Here is a 19,748-nt window from a genome sequence, read left to right as displayed (position 1 = left end):
CCTGCCTTCTCCCTGCTCATCCAATAGCTTCTACTTGTGAACTCTTACTCAAAATCTCATTGTATGAGGTTGCTTCCGGCACTAACCAACCCTATAGGTCAGGGTATAATCACTACTCGGCCTTTTGGCTAAGCTCAAGTGTAAGGCTGAGCACAATTATCCTGAGTTCCCAAGGCTGTAACTCTTTACAGGAGTAGAAAGTCTCACCTTTCTCTCAAGAGGAGAGGCTGGTGGTTTTGAACCGCTGATCTTGTGTTTAACAGCTGAGCGCATAACCATGTATGAACCAGATATTGAAAATCACCATTCTTCATCCACACAAGGCTCAGGAACTGTCTCTAGATTCACCAAGGCAGCTCCCGATAGTGGGAACACTTTTCCAATTGCAGCTTGGGACACATTAAAAGGTCATGGCATCAGTGCAATAGGTCTGCAAAGCGACCAGTATGTTTTTGTTTTTTTTAAAAAAAAGATATCGAATAGTAAATATCAGCACATACTGCGTAAGTCAAGGTTAAGTATTGCTTTGCAATTCTTTGGTTTAGTTAGATGCGCTCATGTTGCGGCAGTTACATAATCTCCTGTCAACTTGAGTGAAGAGGTGGAATCTAGCCTGTCAATCAAGTCATAGCCAATAATGCATTTGTGGGCATGGCCTTCTCCTGAGGATTCTGGGAACTCCAGAACATGAGGTGGTACAGCACTCGGTCTGCTCCACATTCCTGTCGACAAGCCATGTGGACCCACACTGATGGCAGCCAGAGCCCTGGAGTTGGAGGAGCCACGTGGAGATCCACACCAGTGCTAAGCTATTTCTCCCACCGCTGGATCCACAGGATTTTATACCCACTGGCCTGTGATCTTCCTGCATTCAGCATCCTTGCATGTCTTGCACGAGTCTGAAGAGGACTAGCACTGGAATGTGGGCTAATATCGGACTTAGGAACTTGATTTGGACTGGGCTGGGCTGTTTTCTTTTTTTTTAATTAAACAATTGGGATGTTTTCTTATATGCAATCACTCTTTGATATAAATCTCTCTCTTACACACATATGAGTGTCTCTGGATTTCTCTAGTCAACCCGGACTAACACACATGTACATGAAGACATCATCACACAGATTTTTTGTTTGGGGCCACAAAGTTTGAGAGTCACATGTTTAAAACATGCCACAGGTCATGAATCAACAGTAAATTAGTTAGAGCAGATCTCTAATGACTCCCTCAGAATCGGACTCGCTGCACTGAGGTGATGCCAACTCACACAGAGCCTATAGGGCAGGGGGAGAACTGCCCCTGTGGGCTTCCGAGACTGTAACTCTTTAGGCGAGTAGAAAGCCTCATCTTTCTCCCAATGGCCCCAACCTCAGCAAAATGAATATACCGTATATACTCGAGTATAAGCCAGCCTGAGTATCAGCCGAGGCACCTAATTTTACCACAAAAACAGCATTAAAAATGTGCTGAAAACTCAGCTCATACATGAGTAATATACGGTAAGCTTATTTCTGCCGGGATTTCAGGCTCATAACTGACTCCCATAGACATCTCGGCCACCCTTAGGTACCGCCCATCATCTGTCTCATTCAATCTTCCTAACCAGGCCTCCTCGGACAGGCTCTCCATCTGCCAGGCCATTCCGGCATGCCCTTCTGATCCCCTGGCCTGCCATGAAAGTGTAATTCTCCTGGGTTCTCCACCTGTTCCTTGAACACTTCCCCTACCTGCTTAATGGAAAGCCAGCTTTGAGGAGTCCCTGGGTGGCAAAGTGGTTCAACAATTAACTGAAAGGTGGTGGGGGGGTGGTGGTTTGAAGCCACCTGAGGTGCCTTGGAGGAAAGGTCTGGCAATCTGTTTCCAAAAGGTCACAGCCATGAGAATCATATGGAGGCTGTGGTAGTTACATAATTTTATGTCACACTGAAGATATATAAAAGGGGAGGGGTGGTATTCAACCTGTCGATCAGGTTGTAGGCGTGGCCTTCTCCTCAGCAGGGCCCTGGACTCACCCCCTTCATCTTCCTGTTTGCAGGTCAGCCTTAAGAATTGTGGGAGCCCTGCCACACACTTTCCACCCAGCTTGGATCCACATGGTTCTGCACCCACCAGCCTGTGACCTTCCTGCACAGTCTGTGAGTCTGAAGAGGGACTTGTGGGCTAGCATTGGGCTCATGGACTAGAGTTGACTGGGCTGAGACATTTTCTTAGAATATAACTACTTCTTGATAGAAACCTCTTTCTTACCTAGTTGAGTGTCGCTGGATTTGTTTCTCTAATCAACCCTGCCTAACACAGCAGCAATTCTACTGTGCAACACACAGCGTCACCAGGAATCGCCATCAACTTGATGGCAGCCGGTTATACAATGCCACGATGCTCCTTCCAGGAACTGACTGTTGACACAATAGATGAACCCTGAGTAGTATGAAAATAAGACTACGTCTCATAAACTCACTTCAGGGGTGGCTGGTCTCCCTACTTCCTTGACCCACAGGATCAAAGACGTGTGGGTTGTCATCTGAACTTCCTGTACCCCCCCCCCCCAGCCAACTCCTGTCATCTCTGCTTTGGAATCTTTCCCTATCTCACTCCCTGCTCTGCAGGCCTCCGCCCTGCCACTCTTCCTCCCACCTCCAGGGTTCTTCTCCTTTCTCCCCAAGGTCACTGCATTCCTTCCATTTCCATTCAAATACCCATGAGCTCCGCCACACCTTGGTCCTTATCACTACCTGGAAAGACTCCGCCTTTAAGATTCCAGCCTCTAAATCACTAGCTATAGCTTCTTATTTACCATGTCTCCACTTCCTCATTCTCAAACATCAAGGCTCCATCCTCCTAAACAGGTGGTTCCCATTTACCCCGCCTGGCTTCACTCACCGCCCTAGTCAATGGGCCTCAAGGCCACACAATTCCAAGGCCATTCCTGTTCAAGTCCTAAGGTCCCGGGTTGCTTTGACTTTTCTCTACAGCAGCTGTTTCAAAGCTCCATCCTTTGACCTTCTTCCCTGCAGCACAGGGCCGGCCCTCCACACCCCTACCTCCTCGCTCAGTGCAAAGGGAGAGGGGTCCTCTGTTTTTGCTCAGGTGGGAAAGCCAGGAACTGTGGAGACAGCAGGAATCACAAAATGCTGAGCACTTTCCTCTTGAGATTGTAATTCTCAAATGTCAGTCAGTGTGCATAAAATGTTACCTGAGTGATTTCTTAACATGTAGACTCCTGGACCCCACTTCCAAGAGATGGATTTACAGGGTCTGGAGTGGCACAGTGGGTGACACACTGGACTTCAAAATGCCAGGTCGCCAGTTCAAACCTACTGCCACTCAGGGGGAGAAAAATGAGGCTTTCTGTTCCCATAAAGAGGGACAACCTAGGAACCCAAAGGGCCAGTTCAACTGATTGTTGGATCCTGATGAGTCAGAACTGACTCCATGACTGTGCATGGAGGGATCCTTAGGAATCCCTGGAGGGTGGACCTGGTTCACAGGTTCCATTGATAATGAGAAGGCGGGGCAAAGCCCTTGAGAAGAACTTCTAACAAGCTCCTGCCAATTCTGTGGTGCGCAGTTCTCCTCTGACACCCAAGGGTCCCCAGGAGTCCGGATCGAGGACCATCAGTATGTTTTCTTTTGGTAATTTGGTTCTTTGGCATCATTCCTAGAAACCTGGACTTGCACAGTCACTCTGGTGACTAAAGGCAGGTGGGGCCAGAATTGGAGAATCACTGCCTCAAATCCCTCCCTCCATCAGATAACATAGTTGCTTTAAGTTGTCATTTATTTGAAGAACAAAATATCAAGGACCTTATTTTAGGTCACACAGGCTGAATGAAGATGATATAGATAACTGACATGCTTAATTCTGGAATTCCTATATGAGTTCAAATGTTCTTCCAAAAAAATTGGAATGAAATAGTAACACATATAAGGGGGCTTCATTGAGTTAGAAAATGGAACGGAAAGATAATGTAATTTTCCTTGAACTTTTTGAAGCCCCCATGTATAATGAACTCCCCTACACTGTAAGTTCAGTTTCTCTACCAGCACAATTCAACTGTATTACTAAAGACATCAACCACTTGGTGAGTTTCCTAGATTTTCACTGTTGAGTCATGTACCCACGGTTATCCTTACCATCATGACTGATTCAGGAGGCAAGAGAACACTTGTCAAACAGCCAGGAGACCGGTAGCCTCAGCTCATGTCTATCGCTAACACAAGGCGAAAGTGAATTGGCTCCGCAGAGCCCTGCTGTCCCCATCCATGAAACAGTCATTTGTGTTTGCTAGAGGAAAATAAAAGCATTCAGACTGAAAAGGCATTGTGTAAAGGGAAGACTTGAAGAAGTCACTCTGTGACAACCTTCTACAAATGTTTTCCCCACCAGCCTCCCTGAGTGCCCCTTGAATCAGGTCACTGTTTTAGGAGTCGGAGCTTCACAGCGTGAGGCGGCAGCATCTGGTGGGGCAGTTGGCTGGGGAAGGAAGAGATCTCAGTCCTGTTTGCTATTCCTACCTTTTGATGTTTCTACAATAGAAGGAGAGCATCCTTTGAATCCTGCCATAATGATAACAGAGCCCAAAAGACCACTGATGAATTGAATGCAGGATGCATACTTAACCAAGAACTAAAAAGGCACCAAAGTTATCTAGGGGCAGTGGGGGAGAAGTATGCATCACAGGAAACCACAAACACCTTCTAAAACTAAAAAAAAAAAAAAAACCAACAGAAGAAGAAAAAGAGAAGAAAGAACAAGCAAGGGAGGGATGGGGAGGCGGGAAGAGGGAAAGGATGGGGGTGGGGTGGGGGAAGGGGGAAGAAGGAAACGGTAAATCTCCCCAGAGCAAACTACTCACAAGACTACTAATTACAGCGAAACAAAAAATGACCAAAAATAAACCATAAATGGCTACAATGTGGCAAATCCACCAGAACTCATCTAATGAAGACTGACCAAGAGTGAGAACAGAGGTGGCCCATAAAACAGACAGACACACAGGTCACTGCGTCAAGTCGAACTCCTAGCGACCCTACAGGACAGAGCAGAATTGCCTCCCAAGAGGCTTTAAAACTATAGGAGCAGGAAGCCTCATCTTTCTCCTGGGGAGTGGCTGGTGGCCTCAAACTGCTGGCTTTGCAGTTGGCAGCCCAGCTCATAGTCCACTATGCCACCAGACTCCAAGCTAGTCCATAGGAACCTAAAAAAACAAGAGCACATGGAGACTCACTATGAAGACACACTCGCAAATACATGAAGAAAGCAAGAGTGAGACAACGTATGAAGCACAAAGATGCTGAAGGCACACAGGCTGGGTTGGAATAGTGTTTCTCTTGCCTGTTGGCTAGGGCCTGAGACAAGTTACTTTGCTCCAGACTCGGTTTTTCCACCTACACAACGGGCTGGCCCTCCTCATCCCAGGCTGGTTGTAAGGGTTCGCTGAGATCATGTGTGCTGGGTGCTTAGGGCAGAATGTTTGGCCAGCGGTCCCTGGTGAGCCAACCCTTGTTTCTAAATTACATTTGAGGCCATGGAAAATTCCAAACCCTCCCATAAGCTTTGGGACCAAATAGCCAGTTGCTCAACTTGTTGTTGGCTGGAGATGATCAGTATTGATTATGAGTGTTAAACCCAAACAAGACAAGCCCCGGCCCTCTGTGAAGCGATGGTTTCATCTGTCACAGCAGGACTGTCCAGCATTCACCCAGGCTAGAACACACAACAGGTGAAACTCGAAACAAAAACATCTCCCAACGCTAGGCCCCAACCCAACCCCAGGCACAGCTGAGTCAGGTAAATGATGCCTGGATCCGCCCCAAACCTCCCAGTATCTCCTGTTCCCCCAAATCCAGCCCCCTGCCAAAGCAGACAACTTCTCCTTTTCACGTCCTGAATCTGTCCTTTCCACGCCAGCTCCACAGCCCAATCTTGGACACTGCCCAGCTAGACCTCAGCACCCTCTGGGACCCCAGCTCTAAGCACCACACCCTTCAGGGAAGCGGGCTGGTCTTCGGTTTCTCCTCCTCCCACAGGAGACACCCTCTCTCCACCACACTGCTGCCTCAGGATTACATACCCCACCCAACAGCTCCCTCTCCCTACTGCTGAGATGTGTCTCTAGGTCACATGTCTCGGTCTGTCAATATGGTCCTGGGTCTCTTTGGCATATGTCTCTTGAGGCAAGCCATTAGGGATGTAGTCCCTGAGAGGCCAATCCCTCCACTCATCCCGGAGCCGGACCCTTCCAACCTAGCATGTGGTTTTCACCTCCATGGTCCCCTGCTGCATAGAGCATTCCCTTTGGATGGCAGAGCCAGTGGGGAAACAGAGTAAGAGGGGAGGCGCAGCGTTATCATAAGCCAAACCAAACTCACTGCCACTGAGTCAATGCCGACTCATAGCAAATCTATACAACAGGGTTGAACTGCCCCCCATGAGTTTCTGACACTACGCACATTTTACATGAACAGAAAGCCCTGGTGGGTTGGAATTACATGAAAATGACCTGTAATTTGAAAATGCAATGAAGAATTTCTTTAAATGTCATTAACACATTATACAGAACAGCAAGTCGCTCAATGGGTTGCTTACCAAGAAGGAGATTCCCTTTCCAAATCTAAGCCTAGCTGAGAAGCAATGAGAAACAGCACACCTACGGGTACAGCATCCTAAGGGATAAAGCTGCAGGACATAGGCTTCCACACTTACTTAGCCCACCATCCCCTTTTCAGAAAAGTAAGTTATTCATCAACCCCCGTGGCAGCCCAAAAACTTTTGTACTTTAGCCCATCATCCAGGATAAAGTCTAGGTACCTGCCCCCCACCCCACGGCTGAATACCACCTCCAGGGGGCGGTACGACCCCCTTTGGGAAACACTGAGAGGAAGTACAGAGGATCATTTAGTGTTCCATAGTCATCCTAAAAACGCAGAGTTCTCCACTTGCTTCAACCCGTGGAGCAGTTCTCCTTCCAAACTGGATCTTCTCCCTCGCTCCGACATGAAGCCAGAGCTTGAGACTTGATGTAATCACCGAGGTGTCCTTTTGGTGTCTGAGCTGTAAGCAATAGACACAGAAGGATCACCCAGTGTGTTGTTCCTTTCCAGGGCACACACAAAACTGCCCCGGACTCGCTCGTCCAGGGGAGAGCTTGGCACACATAAAGGGCTCTTTGAAGATAATATTTCTAAACAAGCCCAGCACCAAGGGAGGGGCTTTAGCTTTGTTTATTTTCAGAAGTAGGCCAGAAGAAAGTAAGCACGGAAAGAGATTTGTATGTGCTTTCTCTTTCCTCAAAAATGGATATAGTATTACAGGAACTCTCCTTGGGAGATGCCACAGCAGTCCATTCATAACTACTTGCTCAACTGCAATTCTCAAGCTCCCTCTGCATTTCTTGCCAAAATTCCCTCTCCCATTCCCTGACCTTCACGATGCCCCCAGCTGGACTTTTCCCAACAGGGATTCTCCATCTCAACTCTTTCGAACAGCCGTCGAAAGAAAGAGGACCGAAAGTTCTTAAAGAGCCGCGTCTTCATTTTTGTAAGACATATTTTGCACAGGTGACTACAGAACCACCTCGACTGACCTAGTCTTGGGGGGAAAGACCTCATTTCAATGAAACAGAAGCTTTGGGGCATGAGAGAGCCTTTCCCAGCGGGTCTGCGCAGCAGACTCCCATGGACTGGCATGCAGTGCAGCAAAGGGATGGGGCGGTTCAGAGAGAAGCGGGGAAACAGGCAGAGGCTAGTACCGCAGCCCAACGATGCGAGGGAGCCTGCAGCAGGCTGGTGGGAGCGAGGATGGAGAGGTGAACATAGGAGAGGTGTTTAGGAGGCAGATTTGGAAAGATAACACAGGCATGCACACATACGCACAGAGAAAGAGAACAAAGACAGATGGGGGAGAGAACGTTAAACTCGTGCGTGAACACTTTATCCAAATGGTGACCGCTTTGGAGCACAGGATTGTCATCTGCTTCCTTGATCCATCCCCCAAAGCACCTCGCTGTACCTGTCTGTGCCCGGTAGATACTCAATCCATATCCACACAGTGTATCTTCTGAAAAACAAAAAAACTCACTGCCCTGGAGTTGATGCCGACCCATAGCAACCCTGTAGGACTGGGTAGAACTGACCCTGTGAGTTTCTGTAGGGACCCCAGCCCACCTCATAATCACTACGCCACCAGGGATCCTGGTATGCCTCTTCTGAGGATCTCCTGCAATCAATTGGCTAATCATCAGTGAATCTTTCATCATCGCTTCCCCAAGGACGCTTCAAGTCGGTCTGAGAAAAGGAACGTTTTAAAGGACAGCACTTTGAGAAACCCAGGTTCTGCAGGAGAAAGAACTGGCAATCTGCTCTCATAAACATCACAGCCTCACGAGCCCCGTCGGGCAGTTCGACTCCCTGACAGAAGGTCTCTGGGCAGCAGTCACCCCAAAGGCACAGTGACTAGTCCTGCTCTGCTTCTCCTCGTGCAGCTTATCCTCTTTGGAAAAATATTTATTCGGATTCTTTGCCTTAAACCGTTTTAACCTTTTCATTGTTGAGTTGTAAGAATTCTTGACTTATCCTAGGTAGGAGTCCTTTGTAAGATATTCCCAAGTGTCTCCCCCTTGTTTAATGTTAATTTTCTTGATGTTGACCTTTCAAGGGGAAGGGGGAGGTTTTAATTTGGACATTTTCTCATTTATCTAATTTTCTAATTTGGCTGTTTGTGTCTTTGGTCCCATGTCCAAGAAACCACTGCCCAGCCCGAGGCCACAGGACGGGCTTCGGTGTGTTCATCGGAGTGGCTCCGACGTCCGTCTAGGATCCTTCTAGTTAAATGTTGTGTGTGAGTCGAGGTAAAAGGTGCAAATTCATTCTGCTGCAACATAACTAGATGGGTGCTCCCACGTAACTAGATGGGTGCTCCCACCACCGTTTGTGGAAGAGACTGCCTTTCCACAAGGAAACTGTCTAGATGAGCTTGGTGAGTGTCAGCCGACTGTAAATGATCGCGTTTATTTCTGGACGCTCAAGTTCATTCTGCCCCTCTCTCTGCCCATCTCCACCCGAGTACCACTTTCTTAATGGCTGCGGTGCTGAGTACGTCTAGGGAGCAGGAAGCATGACTCTTCCGTGTTTTCTCCCTTCATTTTCCAGATTGTTTTGGATGCATTAGCCTTCCATGGGGATGTTAAGATGAGCTTGTAACGTTTGGGAAACAAGAAAGAAAAGCGGTAGCTGGAAGCTTTGCTGTGAGTTGTGCTCCATCGATGGAACACGACAGGAAACCAGTCACCCTGACAACTCTGTCTTCCTCGGATCCATGATCATGGACGGCGTTCACTAAAACACGGGTGCGTGCTAAAAGGCCAACAAGGGCTGGTAGTGCTCATGGCTCAGGGCTTAAGCTTCCTTAAATTTAGTTTCATGTGTGTTTTATTCTTTTAGGTGGTATTGCAAACTGAATTGCACTCAATTTCATTCAGATTTTTCATCGTAAATGTACAACAATATCCCGAGCTTTAGCGATCTCCTGCTTCCTGGAACCATAGTAAATTCACTGGCGGTACTAGTAGTCTTTTAGGGATTCCTTAAAGTTTTTCGTAAGCCCAGTCATGCCGCTTATAATTTTACTTCTTCCTTTCTAGTCTGGATATCTTTTCTTTCTTTCTTTTTTAATCCTTTTGTAGGGAGCTTGTACTGATAGCATAATAACCCATCATTCAATTAGGTCAAACAAAATTGTACCATTGCTACTACAATCAGTTTCCAAACATTTTTTTCCTTCTAGAACTCCTTGATATCAGTTCCCCTTTATCCCCTCCCACCCCCATCCTCCTCCCCCACCCCCAAGCCCTGTTGTTGTTGTTATAGAGGCTGTCATGCTGCGTGACGTTAACCAAGCGCTAAAGGTCAAGTACAACCCGAGTCAGTGCACTGAGGTAAGTTCAAACAGCAGAGCGGGCACAAGGGAAGGTGCACAGAACAACACCTAATTCCCGGGCGGAGGACCACATACTTTTCCTTCTTTCTGTGGACGAAGTGCCCTCCTAAGACCTCCAGTGGAACCTGAACGAAAGTGCTGAGAACAGATGGGCTTATCTTGTTTCTGAGCTTAGGGAGAAGGCATTGCGTCTTTCTCCACCAAGAACGACTGAGCTGTGTGCTTCTCGAAGATGCTCTTTATGACGCCGAGGTTGTTTCTATTCTCAGCTTGCTTCACATTTTGGTTAAAAAATTAAATTTTGTTCAATGCTCCTGTTCTGTCTATTGCGATGATTGTTTAGTTTTTGTGCTTTGTTCTATGAATACAAAGGAGCTGCACAAAGTTTCTGGGGGAAAATGAAATTAAAAAATAATCCATTTTCCACAATATTTTGGAAGTCTCTTCATGTATTGTTATATTACATTTCAGATGTTGAAGCAAACTTGAGTTCCTGGGATAAACCTCAGGGTGCAGTACATAATTTTTTTCCTGTATTGCTGGGCTCACTGTGCTAATGTTTGTTTGTTTTCAATTGTATTTACTAATTTTCTTTTTTTAGTCATTTTATTGGGGCATCATACAACTCTTATCACAGTCCATACATACATCCATTGTGTCAAGCACATTTGTTGCCATCATCATTCTCAAAACATTTGCTTTCTACTTGAGCTCATTTTTCCCCGCCTTCCCCACCACCTCCCCTCATGAACCCTCCGACGTCTCCCTTCACCCACTTTTCTGGTGTCTGTCCCCTAGGGAGGGGGTTAGATGTAGATCCTTGTAATCAGTTTCCCCTTTCTACCCCACATTCCCTCCACCCTCCCAGTATGACCACTCTCACCACTGGTCCTGAGGGGTTCATCTGTCCTGGATTCCCTGTGTTTCCAGCTTTTATCTGTACCAATGTGCATCCTCTGGTCTAGCCAGATTTCTAAGGTGGAATTGGGATCATGATAGTGGGGGTGGGGGAGGGAGCATTAAAGAAGTAGAAGGGGGGTGCATTAAAGAAGTAGAGGAAAGTTGTGTTTCATCAGTGCTATACTGCACCCTGACTGGCTCATATCCTCCCCGTAACCCTTCTTTCTGTAAGGGGATGTCCAGTTGCCTACAGATGGGTTTTGGGTCTCCACTCTGCACTCCCCTTCATTCACAATGATTTTTTTGTTCTTTGATGTCTGATACCTAATCAGACACCTCATGGTCACACAGGCTGGTGTGCTTCTACCATGTGGGCGTTGTCACTTTTCAGCTAGATGGCCGCTTGTTTATCTTCAAGCCTTTAAGACCCCAGACGCTATAGCTTTTGATAGTCAGGCTCCATCAGCTTTCTTCCCCACACTTACTTATGCACCAGCTTTGTCTTCAGCGGTCATGTCCGGAAGGTGAGCATGCTGGAATCACTGTGCTAATACTTTACTGATGATATCTGTACTTGGGTTAATAAGGGGTACTGGTCTATAGCTTTCTAATGATATTTATGTGTGATGCTGAGTATCAGGATAAAGCTGGTTGTGATATGGAAGGTTCGGTGTCAACTTGGCTGGGCCAGGGTTTTCAGCAGTTTGGCAGTGAACATCTACTAGTGCCCCATGAAGTGATCTAACACAATGTAATCATCTCCATAATGGGTTGGCTATAAGCAGCCAATCAGCTGCAAGAAGATTACGGTGGGATGTAGCACTGTCACTCAGATCCAATCAAATGAAAAATATCCTTAGGGGTGCAGTGTGCTTCCAATATAAGCCCTGTGGCAAAGCTTGTTTGCCTTTTGCAGGGTCTGGACTTGGATCTGGCTCACGCTCTAACCTTTGGTTCTTAGAATTTGAATTACAGGGTAGCCAGGTTGCCTGCAGTTCCTGGAAGTAACCAGCAGCCTGCCTACCTTCGATTCATTTACCTCCGTAACCAGCAGCCTGCCTACCTTCGATTCATTTACCTCCGTAACCAGAAGCCTGCCATTTGGTCTGCCAGTCTTGGGATCATTAGCCCTTGCAGTTATGAGAGACAAGAGAATCTCCAACCTGGCATCGGCCTTACAGACCTGGAATTTGCCTGCCTCTCCAGCTGTGTGAGACACTTAGAAACATCTCCATACACACATATATACATTCCACTGGTTTTGCTTCCCCATAAAACCCACCTAAGACACTGGTCTAATAAAGTGAGTAGGGAATTCAGTTCCCTCCTATTCTGTTTGTTTGTTTTTTTAAGTCTGTGAAGGATTAGTGTTAATTCTTCTTTAAACATTTGGGTGAAGTCCAAATTATCTGAATTTGGAATTCCTTAAAGAAAGCTTTTTGATGACTAAATCAATGTTCTTACTTATCATAGGCCGATTTATATTTTTTCTTTCCTGGAGTCAATTCTGATAGATTATGTATTCCTAGTAATTTTTCCATTTCATCTAGACCATCTAATGTGTTGGCATATAGTTGATCATATAATTACCTTGTAATTTCTGTAATGTTGGTAGTGGTGTCCCCTCTGAATAAGTTTTTTAGTGATATAATTTTAATTATTATAGAAACTTGAAATCAGGATTACTAAAATTAAGAGACATGAGAATACTATATTTCAGAACATTGAAAACTTTATATTACAAGATATAAAAATAAAATGCCTAATTAGCAGCTCTAGAAAAATAACTTGTACAAAAACAGAACGTGCACATTTTTAGTTAAAATGCACCAAAGTGATTTCATCTGATATAAAATATAAGAAACACTCTCTAGTTGAGTCCATACACTTGCAAGTGTACCTTTTAGTAGAAACTCAACATCCTAAAGTGACTACATCCATAAACAGGTCAGTGGTGAACTATAAAAGACCCAATATAATGAATTACCAAGGAAGTAACTATGTTAAAAAAAATCATGCAATAAACCTCAAAGTAAATAATCTTTTGTAGAACAGACACTAACCCTTTCATTTATTTCTTGAGTTCAAGCATGGTGTCCTTCCCAGAGACTGGTCTCTCCTGATAACATGTCCAAAGGATATGAGACAAAGTCTTTCAATCTCATAACCCTTGCAGTGGAGCTCAAAAACCAAACCGAGCCACAGTCAATTCCAACTCAGCCCTGGCGGTGGAGGGGGTCACATGTTGGGCTGCCAACCACAAGGTCTACAGTTTGAAACCACCAGCTGCTCCAAGGGAGAAAGATGAGGCTTTCTGATCCCAGAAAGATTTACAGTCTTGAAAACCCACAGGAACAATTCTTCCCTGTCCTATAGGGTCAATTGGATGAACTACACCTCTTCTTTGTAAGACACCGATTTCCACGTAGAACGCTAAAAGGCAAACTGTGTCAGTACGAAAAGGCTGAGTGAGAAAGGCACTTAGTTTGAATGCTTGTGAGTCACTCTCTAAAGTTTAAAGCAACGACTTTACCAAAAGCACGTCCTCCATCATCTTAGACTAAGACTGAGTCGTCAACGCAGCGTACCTGAAGACTTCCCAAGCATTCTAAATAACCTTTGAACCTTGGCTACAGCGCATCAACAAAGTTACAGATGCAGTCTTATCATTCGATCTCCCTTATCATCCATTTAAAGTGGTTCTAGTTTGTGGTGGCCTCTGCATTATTTTTGATGGAGGTTTTTATCTGTTTTACTTTGTTATTGCTGTTAGTTTTGTTTGTTGGGGGTGGTGCTTGAATGTTTCTGTATATGAAATCTAGGAGAGGCAAATCTATGGAGACAGTAACCAGATTAATAGTTTCTTGAGGGCATTGGGGCTAGGGAGGTTGGGGAAATGAGGAGCACGTAACAATGAGAACCAGCATGAAAAACCTGTTCTAAAACGGATTGGGGTGATGACTTACAACTCTTGATGCGAATGAACTACTGAATTGCATGAGATGTGAATTACGGGCCAATAAAAACTTCTGGGGGAAAAAAAGAAAGCTCTATGACACTATTAAAATACAATCTTATCAAACCCCGCAAAACACCCTTTTAAGCAATTTTGATGCCAAATTAGCACGAGTGTCATACAAAATGCTGACTTAAAAAAATCTCATTACTCTAGCTTTGTAGATAGCTATTTACCAATGATCAGAGAGTATGAACCTCAATAGCCACTAAGTGTACTGTCCACCTGTCCAAGGAACAATACTGTTGCTTGATCACACACTGCACACAGCACTAAATCAGAACCTGACTCATGGCCAAAGGCACTGAGCTATGGTCCCAGCAAAGGACAAAGTTCTTCTGATAACAAGCAAATACTTTCTCCATTGTCACTTTCTCCTTGGAGAACCCAACTGGGAATTAATCTAAAAAAGTCGCAAGAGTCCATGTGATTTTAGAGACAACACACCCTCAATGGTCACACACACCCATGGGGTAAAACAGAGATAACTGCCATAAACCTACCCTCCTATTTAGTGAGCACTGGGTCAAAGTCCAACACGCTCTTGTCCCTACTGGGCAGTTATGACCCTTGGGGGAGGGGTGATTAAAAGGGTCGAGGGAATTCTGGAGGAAGAGTAATTTAGTTTGAAAACTTAGTTCCCCATATCCAAGCCAGCGAGGTGAAGGTTTGAAATCAACTGCAATTTGGCCAGTGTTCTCCTGGGAGGTTCTGAGGAAGGAAAAGGAACAATTTCCTCCCCAGTGCCTTGACCTTGGCCATGGGAGCCATGATTTCTCCATTCTACCTGATTGTGTGTGAAGAACAAGTTCTCCCACCAGCCCACCATCAACAAGACTGAAAATGGGTTACTCAGAGTTTGGTTACATGGGCAGGGGTTGAATATGGTGCTCACCCAGCTGTAACAGAGAACTAGAGTGGTGGGGAAAGGGGAGTAGTCACCCGCCCCTCTCTCCAGTTCACTGATCTCCTAGTATGGGAAGCTTGACCAAATCTGAATTCCAGAGTGCCAACCAGAGTCTCTGCCCTGGCCACCCACAACATTGGCACTTCTATGGAACTGCTCAGCCACTCAGCTGTCTCTCTTCTGGCCATCACACGCCACACCCTCACCCGGAAGCGGATCTCTGAGAGGAGCTCAGAGAGCTTACCTTTTGGCTTCCTCTAGGTGGCACAAATATTCATAAGCGATGTTCTGCCGCCGCCTCTCATCCATCTCCTCTGCGGAGAGTCTTTCATCATCCACGATAGCTAGAAACAAGAGAGAGTAGCGTGTGACTTCCAAAGCAGTGTCCATCAAGTAAACACCAGAGACATCAACTAGGAACAAAAACACCCACACTCATAGGCAGTTCAACACTGACCATTCAGAGATAGGGCATTAAAACAGCAAACATTGAAAGAGACTGGCCTCTGAATATTGCAATTATTACCAAAAAAATTACAAAAATGTAGGTTAGTCCCAACTCGATAAGAGACTGGTGATAAGCTTTCATGGCCACAATGCCATAGGATTGAGAGCTTCCATTGAATCCGAGTGTGCTCTATTAGCAACAACGTCCCAGAATGGACTTGCGGAAGGAGTCCATTGGCTCCCGAAGCTCCAGGCCTGAACAAAGAAACTACAATGACATACTTTCCCCAGTTCTTAAGGAAATGAAGGCCTCTCGTGCCATCTAAAACACTGATAAACCCTACTATTTGTTGTTTTTAAGAGCCGTCAAATGGGTTCTCAGACCCCGTGGCCCAATGCACAACAGAACAAAGCCTGCCGCTGGGTCCTGTGCCGTCCTACAATTGCTCCTATGCTTGAGCCCGTTGCTGAGCTGCGGTGTCAATCCATCTCAAAAAAGGAAGAAGCCACTGGAAACCCTAGTACAGAAACACCCAAATCTTGAAAGTCCCTCCTCTCCATATTTGGTGTCTTTTACCAGATCTCGTCAACAGGCATTGATGTCTCATCAACAGAGACATCCAGAAGCAAAGTTTGCGGTCCCGTATGCTCTATTCCAATGTGGTTGTTGGGTGCTGTCGAGTCGATTCCAACTCATAGCAACCCTGTGTACAACAGAACAAAACATCAAAGCCACACAAGAGCTACCACAGTACCACAAATGGGCAGACATGCTGATTTATTCCAACACGCACCTAGTTTATAAAGGCCAAAGCTTCAGCCTTGGTCTTCTGTAGAGAATACCAACTGGTCATTTCCCAGTGGCACTTCCTCTGCCGATAGTCTCAACACTGCGCAGGCCTCAGCTGTCCTGATAGTCAACTGTTGGCTTTCTGTTTGCATGTCACTTGTTTCCCATAAAAGGACTTCGTCTCCCTCTTCGATCCTGAATTTCAATTCAGATGGCTGTAAAGTGGATTTGGTTTCTACTTTGTCAGACTGCTCTTTTGTTGATAATAATGTGGGCGTCTAGCAGGGACCTGATCACATGGGGAAAGAATGTCAGGATATGCTTGTTGGCTACCAGCCATTTTAAAAAATGAGACCCTTGACCATAAGCAGAAAAGATAAAGATGTGAAGGTGACCCATCCATTTCAAGGAGAGCCATTTGCTTCCCAGCGCCTTAGCAGACAAAAGAGACACTCAAGAAAACCACACCACTGAGTCAAAGCCAACTCATAGTGACCCTATAAGAAGGGGTAGAATTGCCCCTGTGGCTTTCCAAGACCGTTAACTCTTCAGAGGGGTAGAAAGCCCAGTCCTTTTCTCTCAGAGCAACTGGTGGTTTCGAACTGCGGACATAGTCCAGGCTAAATATTTAACTCCTACTGGAGAAACTACCATGCAAAATACTTAAGATCATACAAAAAATTCATAACAAGAGTTTAAACATCTATCTGTGGGACACAAAGCAGAACAGTCACAAAGAGGCTCTCTCACTGCCTCCATTCCTCTTAGCTGCTGCTTCCTTCCGCCTTCCAGGAAACCCTATAGAGCACAGGAGATCACAAAGCCCAGCATTTGCCTGGGATACGGCTCGGGCGGGAAGGGACACACACACACACACACACACACACACACACACAAGGGCAGGATGGATAGAGGTGGTAAGACACAGGGAGGGGTTGGGAAGTATGCTGTTTTGTGGGGACTGCAATCTATGTCTCAACTTGCCCTGTAAACTTTCACCCGAGCCGCCATAAAAATGAAAATTTTGTTTCCAATCCCATGGGGCGTGCTTTAATGTACCAGGCATGCGTAGAAGGGCAAGGGAAAGAGCAAAACAAACATGGGGTCTCCTTTCACACAGCCTGTCTTTCCTACCCTGACCCATCCTGCTGCCCTCCACCTCCACAGACTTCCGCACATTCCTGCATCTAAGAAATGGCTTACCACCTAGAGAGGGTTTTCCCCTGGGTTATTGTGCAATTCTCACAACAGCCCTGAGGAGCCCGCATTCCTTCTTAACAAATGTAGATGGAGACTCGAAGCCCATCGGTAGCCAACTGGACACCCCCTTCCTTCCCCGCACCCCCCACCCTACTATCATGATCCCAATTCTACCTAACAAATCTGGCTAGACCAGAGGATGTGTATTGGTACAAATAGCAACTGGAAAGGCAGGGAATCCAGGGAAGATGACTCCTTCAGGACCAGTGGTGAGAGTAGAAATACCTAGAGGGTGGAGGGAATGTGGGGTAGAAAGGGGAAACTGATTACAAGAATCTACATATAGCCTCCTCCCTGGGGGAGGGACAGCAGAGAAGACGGCAGGGGGAGATATCCAACAGGGTAACATATGACAAAATAATAACAATTTATGACTTATGAAGGGTTCATGAGGTAGGAGGAATGGGGAGGGAGGGGGGGAAATGAGCAGCTGATATTGAAGGCTCGAGTGGAAGGCAAATGTTTTGAGAATGATGATGGCAACAAATGTACATATGCGCTTGACACAATGGATGTATGTATGGATTGTGATAAGAATTGCATGAGCCTCCAATAAAACGATTTTTTTTTAATGTAGAAACTGAGGCCAAGCAAGGGAGAAGGGATGGCCACTGTTACTCAGTGGCTCACTGGCAGAGCCAGGGCTGGAACTAGGCAGGGTCTTTCAGGCACCCCCGACCTTGCTTTTGTCCTGGGCCATCCTTCCACTCAGATCCAAGTGCGGCTAGGAAAGGGCTCATCACTGTCAAATGCCAGGGGCCATTTGGGGGGGCTTCAACATTCCTTTTGCATATTTTACAGCAGCCTGATTAACTAAAAAGTTTCCTAAAAAGCTTGTTTTTCTTTGCTGCTTTGAACCCTATGAAACAGGAGGACAGGGTGAAGAAGTCAGGTTTCTGAAATGCTCTGAAACCAGTGTCTATCAAGTGAACCGACACCTCAGGTCCCTTGTAGGAATAATGAGAATTGTCCTGTAAGGTTTCCCAGGGTTTCCGAGGCTGAGACCTTCAGAGAAGCAGACTGCAGTATCTTTCTCCCATGGAGCAGCTGGCGGGGTCAAACCAATGACCTCAGGGTAATGGCCACGCAGCACCACCACCTAGGTAGGGCTCCTTCTGAAGTATTAGCTACTCCCCAGATGCCAAGTGCAACCTGCAGTGACGAGACAGCAATGTGGCAATGCAAGCTGAGAGATACCCTTGAAATGTTCCCACGGAAGCCATCCCGCAGGATCCGGCCGCTTTCAGAGAGCAGAGTCATAGGCGCAGAATGAGTGATTCGGTAGTGAAGGTTTCCGACACAGAGCTCTCAGTTAATGTTGAATGACTACGAGGAGTGTCGTCCCCAGAGAAGGCCCATAAAATGCCATGTAAAAAGCAGCCCGACACCTTCCGCATTCATTAAAGAGAAGACGCGCTCAGTTTCACTTTGCCGACCTCCGCGGTGCCCCCTTCGCACCGAGCAGGCACCAAACCCCACATACCCGCCATTGTAAGAGCCATTCGTGCGTTCAACAGATGTTTCAGTGGCTGCTTCCTGCCGGTCTGTCGAAGGGACTGGAGACAGAGTGACACGTCTGCCACACAAGGGCCCTCATATAAAGTTTTTATTACAGTTAAACACCTGGCGGTGTTTCCGGATGCCCAGGTATTTGGGGGGCAGCCTGGGGAGAGGATTGACAGGACTCTATCTATCTATCTATCTATCTATCTATCTATCTATCTATCTATCTATCTATCTATCTCTATCTCACACACACGGGATTTTTGGATTCTTTGTTTAATAAAGTGATTGGTTTTGTTTTGGGTTTTGGGGGTTTTTAGGCTGTGTCCCTTTAAGGAGAAGTAAAAGCGTAGGAGGTATGATATGCATCCTTGCACAGAAATAAGCATACACTTTAGCATTTCTAAGATACACATTCTAATTCTTGTGAATCAAAATGTCTATAAGCAACCCTGAATAGTCCCAGGCATGTTGTTCGGTCCAAATGTGCACTTGGACCACCTTCTAAGAGCTGGGAACAACTTTTCCCTGAGGGAGACTATCTCAGGGGATCTATAACATGCTCTTCCGGAGATTAAAGAACAGTTACCAGATACGGCAAAGACAGCCAAGGCAGGCCATGGAAGGCTGGAACCGACTAACTGATTTCAAAACACTGAACTACACTATGCTGCGTGTAGGGGGAAGGTAATGCAGATTAGAGAGCCCAAAGTCCAGACCAAGATTTCAAGTAAGCTGATAGGCTCAGCAAATTTGACCCATGGCATATTCTGGCTTCACACCAGTTTCCTGAAACCTTTTACACAATCACACTTCCCTGAACCGAGTTTCCCTTCAAAAATAGGCAAACCAGGGGCTGAAGCTGTGAGCAATCTGATACAAATATACAGGCATGCTAAAGAATCTGAATCAGGAACACTGATCAATATGTGCCTCCCTCTATACACACAAACAAACAAAAACCCCATTGCCATCGAGTCAATGCCCACAC

At 46.1% G+C, this 19,748-nt stretch overlaps 1 protein-coding gene across 1 annotated transcript in view; it reads right to left on the bottom strand.

Moving 5' to 3' along the window:
- Positions 1–19,748, bottom strand: part of IQGAP2 (IQ motif containing GTPase activating protein 2) — a 326,459-nt gene that overhangs the window by 256,766 nt on the left and 49,945 nt on the right. Inside the window, exon 2 of the mRNA XM_075541193.1 lies at positions 15,002–15,101. Within this exon, the coding sequence (XP_075397308.1) occupies positions 15,002–15,101 (100 nt within the window). The remainder of the gene's footprint in view (positions 1–15,001; positions 15,102–19,748) is intronic.

Source organism: Tenrec ecaudatus, chromosome 2 (assembly GCF_050624435.1).
Source record: "Tenrec ecaudatus isolate mTenEca1 chromosome 2, mTenEca1.hap1, whole genome shotgun sequence".
In the NCBI taxonomy this organism is placed as follows: Eukaryota; Metazoa; Chordata; class Mammalia; order Afrosoricida; family Tenrecidae; genus Tenrec; species Tenrec ecaudatus.
The sequence above is the reverse complement of the archived record's forward strand: the minus strand, read 5'-3'. Positions and strand labels throughout refer to the sequence as shown.